The sequence below is a fragment of the Eublepharis macularius genome, chromosome 4 (assembly GCF_028583425.1).
Source record: "Eublepharis macularius isolate TG4126 chromosome 4, MPM_Emac_v1.0, whole genome shotgun sequence".
NCBI classification, from domain to species: Eukaryota; Metazoa; Chordata; class Lepidosauria; order Squamata; family Eublepharidae; genus Eublepharis; species Eublepharis macularius.
In genome coordinates, this window is record NC_072793.1 from 134,260,356 (window position 1) to 134,278,532 (window position 18,177).

Genomic DNA, 18,177 nt, shown 5'->3' on the forward strand with positions numbered 1-18,177 from the left:
AAGAGAGAGATTAACATTGTTGTACCATGTTGCTAACGTGTCTCTGCTGAGATCTATTTGCATACATGAACTCATAAAGCTGCCTTATAGTGAATCAGAACATTCGTCCATCAAGGTCAGTGCTGTCTACTCAGACTGGCAGCAGCTCTCCAAGAACTTTTAAATTACCTGTTATCTGATTACCTTAACTAGAGATGCTGGGGATTCAGCACTGGACCTTCTGCATGCTGAGCAGATGCTCTACCACTAAGCCATGGCCCTTCAGACACACACCAAAGGGAAGCTCCAATTATTTAGCATTACTAACCCCATGGTGGGGCCTAGAACTCTCCTGGTATTACAACTGATTTTCTGACTATAAAGATTAATTCTCCTGGAGGAAATGGCAGCTTCAGAAAGTGGATTCTATTGGTATATCATAGAGTCTAGAAGAAATGGAAGTCTTAGAGTGGTATAACATACCCATTGAGCTCTCTCACCTCTTTAAACTCCACCATCCCCAAAGTATTACCCCCATATCTCCATAAATTCTCCAAGCTACTATTGACAACTGTCCTACTCCAACCCTACCTCTCCTCCATCTAGGGGTGGAGGGCCTATGTACCCCACATATGTTAGCGAGTGAGAGTTTCGCAGCTTGATGCAAGCAAGGAGACAGCACAAGTCAGGATTCTTTACACAAGATTTTATTCTTCAGTCTTTCTTACAGCTCCTGCTATACTTTCTCCTCCATCATTCTTTTTCTACTCCCCCTCTGCTTTTGCCTTCTCACAGAGGTCTAGTCTGCCCAGCAACAGATTACGAACACCCTAACAGAAGAAACTTCTAAATGTCAACATTGAAATACTACAGATATTAAAATACAACAGAAACCTCACTGCTGTACCCATTTTGCTCATGCGTCCTACATGCACCTACTGTGTGCAATGTAATGACAACCGTGCCTCCCTGAACAGTTGCCACAACTTAAATATGACCAATTGGCAACTCCATTCATCTCACTTGCTGCCAGCGTATCTGATACTGTTCAATAAATGAGTGGCTTCTTTTACAGCTGTGACCCTATAATTAGATATGGAGTACAGATATAATTTCTCAACTTCTCCTCCTTACTGACCTCAGCCGCCTTCAGTATGCAACTCACAGTGGGAGCGGGCTGAACAAGTGGTCCAACTGGAATCCTACTGCAAGAAAGAGGGTAATGGTCCTCAGGCCGCATACAACTGGTATCTGCTAAACCATGCAGCCTGCATGACATGGGACAGACAGGTCTGGACAGACCATAAAGGTTGAGAGGACAAATGGGAGAGAGTGGTGGTAATGAACCCCTGAGTGCAGCAGACAGATGGTGCTGTCAAAATAATGGGCATGTGGATTGAGTCAGCTAATCAGCATGAGTCCCCAGTCGCCAGTAATTATGTTCAATGGGGTTGTGCCTGGGACTCCTTTCTGCGCTTCCTAGACACGTGTGTTCTGAATTCGCAACTTAGTGTAAATTATGCCTGTGCCTCCCTACTGTGCTACACTTTTCTTTTCCATCTTACCTGCTCTGGTATATATGCCTAGCGCAATACCAAGGGAGAAGTAAAAATCCTTGGCAATGTCTTATTCCTGTGCACCTTGTTGGGTGTGAAGTCAGAAGAATGCTCTTGAGTGAGGAGAGGATCACAATTGCCCATCCTGAGATCTGCCACATTTGATCTGCCACATGTTTTTATGGGCCACAGCCCATATGTTATGTGTGTAGTAGCCATGCATTTAGATGGCATTTTCATACACATATTGAAGTGAGCTCTGAACCTTGGAAACTTGTACCACAATAAATATGTTGTCACAGGACCTTCTGCAAATTTGATATTACAGAGCATAATTACTACACTTTCAAATTTGACATGTTAATCTAGCCCTGATGATCTGCTTAAAGTTTACTGTATTAGTTCCAATTAAATCAGCAGAACACAAATTTTGTGCTCCTCACTTCAGAATAGTACTTAAAAACTAAATAAATGTGCAACAGACCTTATCGTGGGTTTAGGATTTCCCTTTACTTCACAGTTCAATTTTACTTTCTTTTCTTCAGAATCCAGTGCAAAAACAACATTGCTTGGTTCCTGGATGAAAACTGGTCCATGCAGTGTGTTGTCATCTATAGTATAAACAATAATAAAGTATATGTTCACTTTATATGAAACAATTTTATTAACAATACTATAAATCCTTCACTGAGTTGAATTCTTGCCCAAATAAGGAGACTAACAAGAAACATAAACTCTAACAAACCAAATATAATATTAGAAGAAGACAAGAGGGGGAAACAATCTGCTAAGCATATTGAAAATAAGCAATACAAATTCTTCAAATATGTTAGAAGCATTAACTCAGCCAGAGAAGCAGTTGCAGTTAAATGAAATGATGGGTACACATTAGTTGAAGGACAAGGTGGAGGTTGGAAAGCAGCTAAAAGGATTCTTAGCATCAGACTTCACTATAAAAGATTTTGGATAGACATCTATGATGAACCATTTTTTTAAAAAATGGGTCATCTGAACAACTATGTCAAAAAGTATCTGACAAAAGATGAAATAACAAATTTACCAATTAAAAGTCTCTAGGAGCAGACAATCACTACGTGAGAGTTCTTAGTGGTCAAAACAAAATTGTTGATCTTCTAATAAAACTATACAATTCAATTGAGATTGTCTGAGTGTTTCTGGGCACAATTCAGAGTGCGGGCTCTTGGTTAAAGTCTAAATGTCATGGGTCCAGGATCACCTCCTATCAGATTGCCTAGCCAACCACCTCACAAGCACTGTACTCAATACTCCTGCCATCAAAGATGAGTTGGTGATGACCAGAGACAGGGAAAGCCTGTCTCACTGGTAGCATCTCACTTAATGAACACTCTTCTTCTTGCACCTATCATAGTAACTTTTAGATACCAAGCTAAAACATTTCTTTTATCAGGATTTTAAGCGAGGGGTTGATCTTTTAACTGAAGGATTGATCTTGAGAAGTGATTTATAAGACCTTTTAAAAAGATCTATATATTTTAGGCTGTTTTATACTGTTGCTGCATTTTAATCATTTATTCTTTTTTATAACTTTTCAGGTGTTTATGTTCTAAGCTATGGGTATGTGATTCAGGCTTTCGATTTGGGATAAATACCTGAATCTGACCCGATTTGTAAAGATTCAGGTTTTCTGAATTGGGCCCAGCATGCTGGCACGAATTCAGAAATACCGAAAGTTTTTTGAAGCAATTCGGGTTGCTTTGGGAAGCTTCGGGGTGCTTTCAAACCCTGCGGCTAGCTCCAGCTGACCGGCATGGAGGGATCCCCCTGCCGGCCAGCTGAACTTTAAAGAGCCAAGTGGCATAGAAGGGCTCTTTAAACTTGGAAAGGGACCTTAAAAATTAAGCTGCCCCACACAGGGAATCCCCCCACGGGCCACCTGATGAATCGGAAATAAGTGATTTCCAAAGTGACAAGCCACTTCAGAAACCGCTTACTGCCCCACTTTGGTATGTTCCGTGAAGATTCAGAGCACACCGAAACTTCCCACTCCACCACTTATTTCAGTCAATGGGGAGGAGCAGAAGGAACCCCCTCGCCTCCCTCCCACTGGGTGAAATATGCAGTGGGGTGGGAAGTTTCGGTGTGCTCCGAATATTCACGGAGCATTCCGAAATGGGGCAATAAGCGGTTTCCAAAGTGGCTTGCTGCTTGGGAAATTTCTTATTTCCAATGCTTTTTTTCCCACTTTGGAATTTCCGAAAAAGGAAAACCAAATCTTGCTGTCCCTGCATACCTCTATTCTAAGCTGCCTCAGGCAGGCTCAATAAGAATGGTGGCAATTTTCTAAATAAATAAACAGAATGGCCTGCTTCTTGAGTACTAGAAGAATGCAATGTAACAATATGATTTTAATTGGATTACAGGAGAAACCAGGAAATACAGGATGATATATCTCTCTGAGGAAAACTAGAGGAAATTATTATTATACCTTATAAGAATCCAACATATTGGATAATAATATGAAGAAGGACTAGCATTGCTTCTGAAAGGAAATTATTTTAGTATTATTTGTGGTAACTGAAAATACAGAAATATCCCCACTTTGCCATGGAAGCTCACTGGATGACCTTGGGCTAGCCACATACTCTCAACCTAACTTACGTCACCATGTTGTTATAGGGATAAAATGGGGGAGAGAATCATATAAGCTACCTTGAGTCCTAGTGGGGGAGAAAGATGGGGTATACATAAAAAATAAAATATAGGTAATCCCACAGACATAATATGTTAAGATTTCCAAAAAGGTTTTTGAACCCAGCAACCTCATCGAAGACCTTGAGTGAACTGAACAGATATTGGATAAAAGGGCAGGACATCCTGTATACTTGTTTGCTTCTGATTAAACCACAGGAAACTGAAGGCAGAGGTTAATTGTCCATTTTGTTAACGATTTAAGCCAGTAGTTCCCAACCTTTTTGATATGATAACCCACAAGTTCAAATTTACTTTGTATAACGACCCATCCAAGGCTGGCCAAAGTGATTGAAATGGCACTGGTTGCGGCAGAAAAGTCAGAGTTGAGGAGATAAAGGAAGATGGCAGATGTTGGCAAAGAGGTGGGAGACAAGTAGCTCAGGGCCGTACATCTCCCACAGCAGGTAGATAGCAGGGCTGGACAAGAGGTTTTGGATGCGGAAGGAGCAGTGCCAAGACAGAGCCTATGCCACACACACCTCCTCTCACTTTTCCATGTGCTGAACATCTCCTACCTACTCTCCATCTTTACCCCCTTCTTTCAGCTACTATCACTGACTGTTCAAGCAAACTATAAATAATTCCAAAAGGACCTCTGGACAATAAAACAAAATGACAAACAAATTGCAATGCAAGCAATTTGTGATCCACATTTCCCAATTAAGCATATACATGGATCAGACTCAACTGGCTGTGATAATACTGGATAAAAAGAACAGTGAAAATTTCTATTCATTTTACCATAGCACTGAAAAAGAACAAATTCATTTTAGAAATATAAATGGGAAGAAATTATTAGAAGTATTAAAAACAAAATGACAAATATCACAATCCTTTACATAAAACTACAACACAGCTGCCTCTGGAATATAATATATAGCTCTGGTTGCACTATCTAAAAAACTGGAGAAAGTGCAGAAAACAGCAAGGGAAAAAAATCATGGGATAAGGAAGGATACCTTTATCATGAAGATAAGCTAAAATATTTGGAGCTTTTTAATTTAGGGGGGGAAAGACAATTCAAGGGGCATGATAGAGATTTAAATATCACAAACGATACATAAAAACAGAAAAAGAGAAATGTTCTTTCTGTCCCACAATACTAGAAATTGGAGATACTCAACTGAATTGACTGACAGACTCAACAAAAAGGATAGGTTTTGTTGTTGTTGTTGTACAATTTAGGAAATTTGCAAATGAAAGATGAAGCAATGGACCATAGTTTTTGAATGCTTTAAAGTGAAATCAGACCCTTTCATAGAAAATATGTCTGTTAACAACGATTAGCCGCGATGGCTAAATGGAATGCTCCCATGCGGAAGCACACTTCTCAATAAGGGGGGAGGACAGCAACAGGGGGAAGTTTTGGTCTTGGTATTGTGGATGTTTCAGGGCATCTGGTTAGCCACTGTGACCTTGATCTAACCCAGGTGGATCCTTTTTATGGAAGCACATCATTTTACATCTTCACTGGGAGGTAAATGGAATGGAAGTTCTGACCACAAGCACTCTAACCATTTGTTAATAAACATCAAAAGGCATTACATCGTTGGATTCAATTCTGCATTACCTGAGGTGAGAGAATCAAGTTCTAGGCGTCCATTAGTGAGAAGGCCCACAATTTAAGATCAGCAAGGTTTTCTACTAATTTCTAGAAATGTCAGAAAATGAACTAAATACATACAAATGGCATGCATTTGGCACAGATGGACATTTTGTCCTTTTTAACTCTGCTTGTATATAATCTGCAAAAAATATCTGGCACAGATTATGATTCCTGTCTCTGTTCCTCTCTTACGGAGAATAACATGATTCTAATTCTGAAACAAGATGCACCCATTGCAATTTATGGGAAATAATGCACTGGTTTGATACTGACTCAGTTATGAATAAAAGATACAACAGTGAGGTGTGTCTTTTATTAATATTTTTAAAAGAGTGATCACCAGATGATAAAAAATGCCAAGCAAAAGGTAAGAAGAAATTGCATATGGAAAACAAAATGAAATTTTCAGCAAAAATCAAGAAATGAGCAAGTCTGTTCCATAGAAGTCCCTGTCTGAGGAAAGTTCAGCATTCAATGAGCCTCCAAAAGCAAAGGGCTTAATAAATAATAATGTGAACGGCTGCTGAGGTATGGAAGAAGAGTTCTGGTTAACGGGCTGCAGCAGAGATGGCTACACAACTGCTTTTTCCTGAATGTGACAGTGTTGAGAGAGAATGAGAGGCTGTTGAGACTCCCACAGGAAACACTACAAAAGATCTGTTGGAGAAGAGCTCGAGACAGTACTCAGAAAAGAGAAAATTGATGAAAATCACCACAACAAAAAAGTATTCACATCTGAATGCAGTTGCACCTCCACGGTTGCTATGACCTTCTGAAGTTCATTTCAGCAACAAGTTAAGCTTTCAGCTAGGAAAGGATTCAGCACTACAAAACTGCAAACTTTTGAATGGTTCTAAATTGACTGAAAGAGGAACCATGCATGTGGTTCTATGCTGACTTTGTAGTATCTTTATCAGTTGCCTGGTTTAACTACACCTGCTTAGAGCTGCTTAGAGATATGCTTTCCAGAGGCAAAAGCTCAAGGGCTATGACATCTTCAAAAGGGATGCTGGATTCCAGGGCCTGCCAGGTAGCATTTGGAGTTGTATGCTGCTTTCAGCACAGCTTGTTCTTAACTGGGGAAATAAAGCAGAATGATGTGCTGCTACAAAGGAGACAAAGTTGCCCCTATTCACCTTTAGACTCAAAGATGCTCCAAGAGTCACAGGCATTATGGGTAGCACAGTAAGTTTTAAAGGACCACCCCAGTTTTAAAGGACCACCCCCCTGAATTAATGTATATAACAAGGAAAGGTACAAAAGGCTGACCCCACTTTGTGACAGAGGTTACACCCCACAGCTTAAAAGCATATTTACAATTTAAAAATGCAGTCTTGTACAACAGGGGTCTGCAACCTTGTAAAATTATAGAGACAAACATAATAAAAACTTAGAGCAACGAAGAAATAGAATAAGAAAGGCCATTTCCTTTTCTCCTTCACAGGTACTGCTGGTTGGAAGGACTATTTCACTGAGGCCATGAACAGGAGGCGTGAGCCGAAGGGCAAGGGCACAAGGGCTCTTAGCCAGGGGCATGCAGCTGGAGCACAGACGTTGCATGCACAAAGTGGAGGACATGAATAGAGAGGAAGAGTTCCACTAATTTGTACTACTTCTGGGATGGATGCAACCCCTGCTGAAAATGGCTTAATTAAATATACCATGGTAGCCCTAGATTGTTGCCTGAGTTGAAGCCATTAGCATGTTTGATATCTGAGTATGTGGTTTTGGGGTGCATTCCTGAGCTTTCTTACCTGGTACAATTTGTCTGGTGAATTTACTATTCAAGTGCAGATGGGAGCTGGTAGGTATGGGGAGTGAGACCAAAGAAAGATGACCAGTATCATGCTCTAGCATTCCAAATGCTGACATTGAGGCCACTTCCACAGGCACTGCTACATTAATACTATGCAATACCAGATCTTTTAGGAGTGAGGTTGTATGCATTGCTGGGATGTTGCAAGAAGAAGAAATTGATGTGGCTTGCATAAAAGAGGCGTGGCTGCAGGGAAATTACATGGTGTATCTGTCTCAACAAACTCCCCCTAGCTATGGAGTCCAACACCAACCTCACTATAGTAGCTGGAGAGGAGGAGTTGCTATTATTCTCCATGAGTCCTTCAACTTCTGCAGACTTCCAGTACAATCTATAGTTGGTACTGAATGTATGTTCCTGTCTTTGAGAACTAAAGACAGATTGAGTATTCTGCTTGTTTACAGACTGCCCAGCTCCCCCAAAAGCACCTTTTCTGAGCTGGCAGAACGGCTAGCAGACATGGTGTTGGAGACACCTAGGCTTACTGTTCTGGGGGACTTCAACATCCATGCTGAGTGTCCCAAGTCAGGTCCAGCTCAGGAATTTTTAGCTTCCCTGGCAGCCTTGGGCTTCTCTCAAATAGTGACAGACCCTACACATGAAAGAAGCCACACACTCGACTTAATATTTTGCACTGAGTCTTTGAGGGAAAGTCTTGTTTCAACGTTAGAGATTTTGCCTGAACTGTGATCAGACCATCATTTGCTGAAGGCAAAAGTGAATATGGCCCCAACACCCTGCAAAATTGTGTGTGTGTGTTTCCAATTAAAATGATTCACCCACAAAAGTTCATGGATCTTTCTAGATTCCAAAATGCCTTCGGGGATTTTAGAATTCCGGACACATGTTCAATGGAAGCTGCTGTAGGAACATGGAACGTGAAGCTCCTTGAAGCTATTGACACCATTGTTCCTTGTCGACCCCTCCAGCCCTTGGGATGGAAGTCAGCCCCATGGTTTACCACAGAGCTAGGTGACCTAAAGAGGGTTGGAAGATGTCTAGGAAGACACTGGCGGAAAACTCACATGGAAACTGATAGAGCCTGCTACAGAATTCATTGGAGGACCTATGAAGTGGAAATTGAAGTGGCAAGGAACAATTGTTAACTCAGGGCACCTTCCACCGGCTGCTCAAACATGCAATTATCCACCCGCGAATTAAAAAACAACAACTATCCCTAGATAAAAATGACGTGACCAAATATTGCCCAGTCTCTAATCTGTCCTTTTTGAGCAAAGTGATTGAAAGAGCAGTAGCTGACCAACTTCAGGTCTTCTTGGATAACTAGCTTCTAGTGCTCTAGTCTAGACCCTTTTCAGTCTGGATTCAAACCAGGTCATGGGACAGAGAGGGCACTAGTAGCTTTAGTGGATGATCTCTACCTGAATATAGATAAAGGCCATGCTTCTTTTGTGCTCCTTCTGGATCTATCTGCAGCCTTTGACACAACAGACCATGCCATCCTGTCAAGGCGTTTAAAGACAGAAGTGGGCATCAAAGAATGTGCCTTAGACTGGTTTAAATCATTTCTCATGGGAAGAACTCAAAGGGTTGCCATCAGAGATCTGCTATCTTCGGAATGGGAATTATCTTGTGGAGTTCTGCAGGGCACAATCCTATATCCCACATGATTCAACTTCTATGTAAAACCTTTAGGAAAACTCATTCACAGCTATGGAGAGGGATGTCATCAATATGCAGATGACACCCAACTCTATATCTCACTATTCAAGTCCCCACAGAATGCAGCAGAAATCTTGGATCATTGCCTGATAGTTGTGGTCAAATGGCTTTACATGAACAAACTGAAATTGAATCCAGGCAAGACAGAAGTGATGCTCGTTGGGAAGGCAGAGATCTTGAAGGACATTGTACACTTTCAATGGAGTTCATCTGACCCTTGCAGACTTGGTTAAGAGCCTAGGGGTTATACTGGATCCAGTGCTACTACTAGAAAAGCAAGTTAAGGCAGCCACAAAAAATGCCTCCTACAACCTCACTCTGCTTGGAAGATGGTTCCTACATCAACATGGCCGATCTGGCCACCTGGATCCATGCTATGGTAACAACAAGACTTGACTATTGTTATGCATTATACATAGGTCTCCTGTCTAAATTAATTAGGAGACTCCAGTTGGTACAAAATGCTGCAGCTCAGCTGTTATCAGGAACAAGCAGGCACATAAATATCACTTCCATCCTGCAGTCACCCCATTGGCTACCTATCAGTTACCACGCTCAGTTCAAGGTATTACTATTACATACAAGGCCCTTCATGGATTCAGTTTGGTGTAGTGGTTAAGAGTGCGGAACTCTAATCTGGAGAGCCGGGTTTGATTCCTCACTCCTCCAATTGAAGCCAATTGAACCGTTTTTTGGTTCATCACTGCAGACAGCCTGGTGCCAATCAATCAGTTTCCTAGGCAGCAGGGGATGGACTTCCTGCAGACCTTCTGCTGACCCAGAAGTGAACTTCTGCTGGCCCGGAAGTGACCTTCTGCTGACCCGGAAGTGATGCTTTTTCTGACCTGGATGTGACGTTTTCACAAACCAAACGAACCGGTTCACGAACCAGGGGCAGGTACATGAAAGTTCGTGGTTTGTGAAATTTGACAAACCACGAACCATATGGTTTGTTTTTTTTCCGGTTCATGCCCATCTCTAGTCACAGCTCTCTGGAGCTCTCTTAGCCCCACCCACCTCACAGGGTGTTTGTTGTGGGGATAATAATAACATACTTTGTAAAGCGCATTAAGTTGTCCTGAAGGACGGTATATAAATCAATATTGTTGTTGTTATTATTATTATTATTATTCAGTCTGGCATACCTATGGGATTGCCTCTCTCCCTATGTCCCTTCATGGAAGCTTCGTTCATCTGAACAGGGTCTCCTGCAGGTGCCACTCTACAGATGGGTGAAATCAACAGCTGCCCGTACACATGCATCCTCTGTGGTGGCTCCTGTCCTATGGAATGGCCTGCCTGAGAAAGTCAGGAGAGAACTCACTCTCCTGGCCTTCCGCAGATGATGCAAAACTGAATTATTCAAACGGGCTTTTTACACAGATAGGCGGGGTGTATTGTAGGGGGGAGGTCTCAAAGAGATGTTTCACTAATGAGTGAGGGATCATAGACCTCACCACTATGTGTTGTACATACTATCTATCTATTGCTTTAAGCAGTTCTATGTTGCCTAAAGTCAGTTCCAGAATTGCTTATGCTCTGTTTCAGCATTTCTTCAACTGTATATTAGATTTTTGCTAATGTTATATCATTGTAAAGTTGCTTTTATTTATCCTGTGGCATCGTTTCTTGAAATGTCCTTGATATTGACTGTGTTAATCTCACATTATGTAATCCACCTTGAGTCTCAATGACAAAGGCGGACTGTAGATGATATAAATAAATAAATAAAATTTGCATAACTGAAACTTTGTAGCTTAACATTACTGATAACTGACATGTCAATTAATAATCTGTAGTTACAACCCAAAAATTGGTTGCTGGGAGTCCTTTATTAGAAAGTAGGGTAGGTAAAGTTTATTGCATTAGGCCAAAGGCTGTTACAAACAATAAAACAGTAACAAAAATATGAGCGACGATGCAGATAAAATATACAGTACAAACTTGATAAAACATTATAGGAATTACACTATAGCCTGTGGACAGCCCTGTGCTGTCACGACCTTCTCTCAGATTTTCCCTGCTGCAAGGGCAAAAAGAGCAACCCTGTACGAGGTCTCTGGGTCCACAACTGCTAATGCAGTAACAATGTTTTCGTTATCTTGTCTGAAACCTAAACTAGCTAGGATTGGACTTAAAAATTTCTTTCTGGGGGATGCGTAGAGTGGGCACTGTAGTAAATAATGACACAAGTCTTCTGGCTCTGAGCCACCACACAGGCAAAGGCGTTGAGCAACTGGAATCTTGGAATAACAGCCTTCGAGCATGGCTGTTTTCATTGACTGAAAGCGGATTGATTTATTAGAAAGTAGGGTTGGGGTAATTCCTTGAGATTTGAGGGTGGAGGTATAGAATTTGGGTAGGGGAGGGACTCCGCAGGAATGTGATACCACACAGCTCACCCTCCAAAGCTGCCATTTTTTTCCTAAGGGAACTGAGCTCTGTAGTTTGGAGATCAGATGTAATTCCAGGAGAACTCCAGCCCCACGTGGCAACCCTATTAGAAAGTGGCACACACAAGGTCTCAAAATAAGTAGTAAGTGTGCATGCAAGTACACTGCACATTTTTTTTGAGTGCGCTAGTATAAATGTGTGCATGGTTTGCACTTGGATTACTGGCAGCTGTTTACCTGTACTATTTTCCTAAGGAGTTCTTTAGTCTCACAGGAATCTTTGCATGCCATTCCCTTCACGTACTGGTTACTTTAGCATCCAACTACTACCCAGCATCCCTTGCTCTGAAGATTTCATTTTATTTTCTAAAGAGCAACATTTGGTTCCATACTGAGACACATTTAGCCAGAGAGCAATTGGTTGCACACTCCTGCCCTGTAGCGGAAAGAAGCAACAAAGCCCACATGTGCTTTCCACATGTAGCAAGCCATCAATAATACTGGAGCACTGACTGCTCTACATGTGCAAAGTGGGCCAATGTTATGATAGAGTCTTCTTATGGATAAAGAAAAGGGAGGCAGGAATACATGGGCATTTTTCAGTTAATAAATTTGTGTCAAACAAGTATGTGGTGAGGAAAATGAAATCATAGCAAAATTATTCGAGGACAGTTCAGTAAATCAGGTCACTGTCTATATACAGGCAAGTGGCACCTTTTAATACTTGTCTTTTGAACACTGAGCAAAAAAAAAAGTTTTCTTTCTTAGCAAGACAAAAATAACCAATTAAAAATTATTACTTGGTTTGAAGAAAATAAATTACATGGGCAAAGAAAGTGGGGAATTTTGGGAGCAGCTGTCAGCATAAAAGGAGAACAAAGAGAGAAAGGGAGGGAAATGACAACAATACACAATTAGCATCATTTAACTGGTTATTCTTCTCTACCTTCTCCCAACCCCTGTAATTATTGCCACTGTGTAGTTGAGATAACGAAGTTCATAATCTGTTTAGTCGGCAGCCCATACAGCCCTTCTGCAAGAAAAAAAGATGGCCTATTATTCTCACCATTTTGGGTTAAATTCTCAGATGGTATGACTCAGTACTAAATACAATAGGCCTACACAGTATGCACCTGTTGGCCATCTGGAGTGAAGAATTTAAAAGACCCTGCAATGAATGAATGATGTAAAATTGCTCTTCGGATTGCTTCTCTCTCTTGGAGAAGGGAAAAAGCTTCAAAATCTCTATGCAATAGTGTGTGTGTGTTTCTTCCCTTAAAAATTAAATCCTTTCTCTGGGTAATATGCACTTTATTCCTTTCTCCTGCCCTCTTCCCTGCTAAAGTTAAATTCAGAAATCTATCAATCTTTAAATGTATATTGTTAAGTGAAACAAACAAACAACTTATCCTTCAAATCATTTAGGCCCGTTGTTAACTGAATAGGATGTACCACAAGATTAGCTCTTTATAATGTGGTGAAGAGAGAGAAGCTAGTTTTGTTGGGTTAGGGTTAGTTACTATGGTTAAAAAAAAAGGCAGGAAGAGGAAAGAAAGACTTTTAGAGATTCTCTGTCATCAACCTTTCAATTTAGTTCAGTTCACCCTTTTTTTACTCTTTCTCAAGAACTGTAGGTAGGAGAGTCAGCAAATGAATAGTTCTGAAGAGGAAAACCAGTGGTCACTCTTGTGAATAAATATTCTACAATAAGAGGAAAAGCAGCTCATGGGAGGAGGTCTGAGTTTGAGCCAGAAGATGGTTGTAAGGAAAGAGTTTAAGCAAACTCTCCTCCCTGCTATCCCTCTGCTCTTGAACATTCCCTTCAAAGGATATTTTTCACTATTAAACAAACAAGCAAACAAAATGAAAGCACCAAGCTAAGAGTTTGTGAAGCAGGGCTGCTATTTTTTAAAAAAAATGGTGTAAGAGGAGGCAATAGGATAAGGCTGTTAGCAGGTGAGCTCTTTCTGTTATAACTCTGTGTTAGATGTGCTGATTGATATTGTTTGCAAAATGAAACTTCATTTATTTTAATTGAAAGTTATGGCCAATTTGAGGGAAGGCTTAATTGAATATTTCTCACTGTGGGGAGAAGCTAATAACTAAAGTGAAGAATATTTTTGGATTATATCCAGTGTAAATGATTTTTTTAATGTCCTTGTTTCCTGCTCAGGGAATTTATTTTAACTACCTTTTATAATACAAGTGGAAGGGCATACAAAGCTGAGAGTAAGTATTTCTCCAAGATAAAAATGTACCTCGGGAAGAACAACTCTTCTCAGGAAACTAAAACGCCAGACAGAGAGGACAGCTGAAGGGCATCACTGATTAAAACTGCATCACGCTCTCTAAGACTAGTAAAATGCATTAAGTCTTCCACATCAGGAGTAAAATCAACAACAGCTAAAACTGCAATTTGATGCATAGTTATTTGAGAGAAAGTCCAATTGTAATCAGTGAGGTATACTTCTGAGTAAAAATGGGTAGGACCTCCTTTGTCTCTCTTCCTCCCTATCTCACATGCTCCATTTGCAAATAAACATGTTTGGTAGAGAATACATTCTACCAGGGCTTTTTTTCTGGGAAAAGAGGTGGTGGAACTCAGTGGGTTGCCCTTGGAGAAAATGGTCACATGGCTGGTGGCCCTGCCCCCTGATCTCCAGACAGAGGGGAGTTTAGATTGCCCTCCGTGCCGCTTGGCAGCACGGAGGGCAATCTAAACTCACCTCTATCTGGAGATCAGGGGGCGGAGCCACCAGCCATGTGACCATTTTCAAGAGGTTCCGGAACTCCATTCCCCCACGTTTCCCCTGAAAAAAAGCCCTGCATTCTACTCGTTTGAAAGAAAATATGCAAAAAATGGAAAATACAACTGTGAGAACCAAGGCAGAAACAATAAATGTCATTTATGAAAACACAATTAATTCAAATATTTAGGGGAAATGACATAGGATTTGTGGTAGACTTAAGCATTCTTTTAAAAAATAACTGTAGAAAGAGGCAATGGCTGTTTCTTCACCTCTTCTGTAATGTTGGGGAAAGTGCACTAGGACCCTGCTCTCTTCCTGACTGAGGGCAGCTGACAACACAATGGTAGAAATTGGAAGGAGGGACAGGGCCAGCATTTCACCAATGAGCAACATCCCTTCTGGGACTAGGGTTGCCAGGTGTCCAGTTTTCATCCCAACAGTTTGGTATTTTGGGGAACGGTCAAGGGAAAACATTCCCCAAATGTTGGACACCTGGTCCTTCCCCTCCTCCTGCTCTGTTGTCCAGTCGCCCAGCCTGCTGCTGCTGTGCAGCACTACCACTGGACCAGAGAAGTGGCCAGCCAGCCTGGGCACCTGGTTGGCCAGCCTCCTGCTGCTGCTTGGCACTGCCCAGGAGTGACAAGCCAGGGGGCCTGGAAGTGTGAGGGGGGTGTCAGCGGATGACATCACTTCCAGTAGTGATGCCATTGCACCCAGATGGAAGCATGCATGCATAAATATATATAAAAAGGTTAGTGCCCCCCTCCCTGGGGTCTCATATTATCTCAGACCCCATCTGGCAACCATATCTCGGACAAAATTGGGCAATGTTCTAGGATTTGTTCAAAACTCAACAAATTAATCTAAAACATCCCCCTAATATGATGAGATCACTTCTCGTTTTCCACCAGAAGTGGCATTGCACATTGGTATGCTGCTGATCATTCCCCACCTCCACCCCCCATGATGTAGCACCCTCCCTCCCTGAATTGCTTGTTGCCTTTAACAGTGAAAAATCTATTGGGACAGCTTTTCATATTCAGGAATTGCAATGATGCACAAAAAAGGACATTTTTTTCATTATCATACTAAATTTGTATCACTAAAGGATGCAGAAAACAACATATTCATAGATCAATTGTTCTGACACCCTAGTAGGTAGGGTTGCCAACTTTACGTCAGAAAATTCTTTAACATTCTTTAACATTTTTTAACATTCTTGAAAATTCTTGAAAATTCTTGGAGGTTTGGGGGTGGGGTTTGGGGAGGAAAGGAACCTCAGTGAGGTATAATGCCACAGAGTCCATCAAAGCAGATATTTTCTCCAGAACTGATCTGTGTAGTCTTGAGATCGGTTATAATCCTGGAAAATCTCCAGGCTCCATCTTTAGGTGACAGCTCTTCTACTAGGCTTTAGTAAAGAGAAGAGGTGCTAAAGGAAGGCATTTTTCTTTGCTCAAAACAGTCACCATGCTGGGTTTAAAATATATATGGCAAAGCTCTGGAGACAACTGCAGTATCCATAACAAGGATGCTTGATGGCACACTTTTACAGCTTGTTGTGATTAGGAAGCTGGCTGTCCACTGACAATTCCTGTGTACCTTGTACAGACTGGATTTTCAAGGACACTACTGTTCAATGTAACTAATTTTGTCCACAATTAATATGCTATAACAGGGCTCCTTAACCCTGTTGAACCTGCAGGCACTTTTGAAATTGTGACACAGAGTTGCAGGTGCAACTACAAAAAGGCTGCCACAAGAGGCTGAGCCAAACACAAAATATCAAGGAGTGACATTGTACATTAATAGTAACTCTTTAACATTTCAAGCAGAAATTCTGTTTAACAGGTTGACTTTTTAAAAGAATATATTGTCTAAAGATATTTCCTTGCATACATAGGGTGAACCACAGTCCACTAGTGGAGGCAGGGGATCCCCTACTCCCAGCCTCCACCCCTATCCACCCCTCATCTGGCCAGCAGAGGGAAAAGGCACAGGGAATGGGCTCAGCAGCTCTGCAGCACACTCCCACACACTTGGGAGCACTTCCTTGTTGAGCTGGAAATGACGTCATTCCCGGAGTGACAAGGAAGTAAAGGCCCTACCTTACATGGGGATGGCTTGATAAAAATTGTCCCCCAATGGTGAGTACTCCCGATGTGAGCTAAATACTCACAATGTGTATGTACATCCCACACCCCATCCCCCAGTTTGGGTTCCAGAGGACCTGGCAGTCCTATGCATACATGCAGCTGACTTTCAGTACACCATGAAGATCCTTGTGCTTTGGTGAAGCAACTTCTTAAAAAATCTGAACAACCGATGAGATCTCCAATGACCTGCCCTGCTGGGCAAAAGCTGCACCTGGACCCATCTACGTTCTAAAAACATCTGGGTGCCAGGAAAGGTGTCGGTGAGCACTATGGTGACCATGAGTGCCACAGTGAGAATCTCTGTGCTATTGTGTATATAATAATACCATATTCAAGAGTTCAGAGTTTTCATTGTCATAAAGTGTAACTCAATATACAAATATGTTGCTAGCCCTATTATGATCGTCTGTTTCTGTGCAGATAACATATGTCCTTTTCCTTACTACAAAATAGCTCTTTTCAGGCATTATGTTTGACCATGGGTTCTGGTACACATGTTCTGAAGCTAAAATGCATGCACTATCCAGTCTCTGGGATTTCTGGCAGGTTGGCCAGCTCTGGTTTTTACAGTCTCAACTGGTTGAGAAGGAAATATCCAATAGAAAATGTATCCTATTTGCATTTAACAATGGATTTTTTGGAAATAAAGTTCAGAAGTTAATATAGGGTTCCCACAGGCCCAAGTGAGGATGTAGGGGACTAAAGGGCATGGGACAGCAGGGTACCCACCTTCTGGGATCACGTATGCTCCCACTCTCCCATCACATCACAAAATGATGTTATTTTCCAGCGTAATAGAGGAAGTGTGGTTTGTGGTGAAGCTAAGCTCTGTGAAAACCACAAAGTGCAAGTGGTCACTGAGCTCTGCTTCAGCACGCACTGGAAAATAAAGGTGTTGTGCTGCACACTGAAGCGGAACTATAGAGGGGTAGTTTTCAGAATTCAATTGCAGCGCGCACCACAATTCTTTCAAGAATACTTTTGAGAACTATGTACATTTTGTTTTCAAATCAAAGTACAGTTAGACGTTGTCAGATATAATTGCCAACTCATGAAGGTTCATTATATCATATGTGGTGGACCTGTGAGGTAGCAAAGCAGTTCTGGGGAGATATTATAGAAGCTATGACTGCAATTTTACAAATTCAAATAAATAAGAACCCAGAACTGCTGTTGTTGAATTTGAATATGGAGGGGATTCCCAGACAATATAGAACATTACTATTTTACATGACAACAGCGGCGAGAATTTTATATGCCCAGAAGTGGAAGACAAAAGAAGTACCATCTATTGAAAATTGGATACAAAAATTGCTGTACATGGCAGAAATGGACAAAATGACAAGAAAGCTGAGAGAACAGAATCCAGAGGAATTCTTTAATGATTGGGGGAAACTAAAACAGTATTTGGAAAATAAGTGGGACGTAAAGGGAGAAATGTGGGTGCTAGATAACTATTAATTTGGCAGAAGGGAAGAGGGGCCGATCTTTACAAGAAGAGAAGA

General features: G+C 41.4%; 1 protein-coding gene across 1 annotated transcript in view; it reads right to left on the reverse strand.

Annotated features, from left to right (window-relative positions):
• Window positions 1–18,177, reverse strand: part of LOC129328520 (contactin-4) — a 418,707-nt gene that overhangs the window by 338,177 nt on the left and 62,353 nt on the right. Inside the window, exon 2 of the mRNA XM_054977634.1 lies at window positions 2,020–2,146. Within this exon, the coding sequence (XP_054833609.1) occupies window positions 2,020–2,146 (127 nt within the window). The remainder of the gene's footprint in view (window positions 1–2,019; window positions 2,147–18,177) is intronic.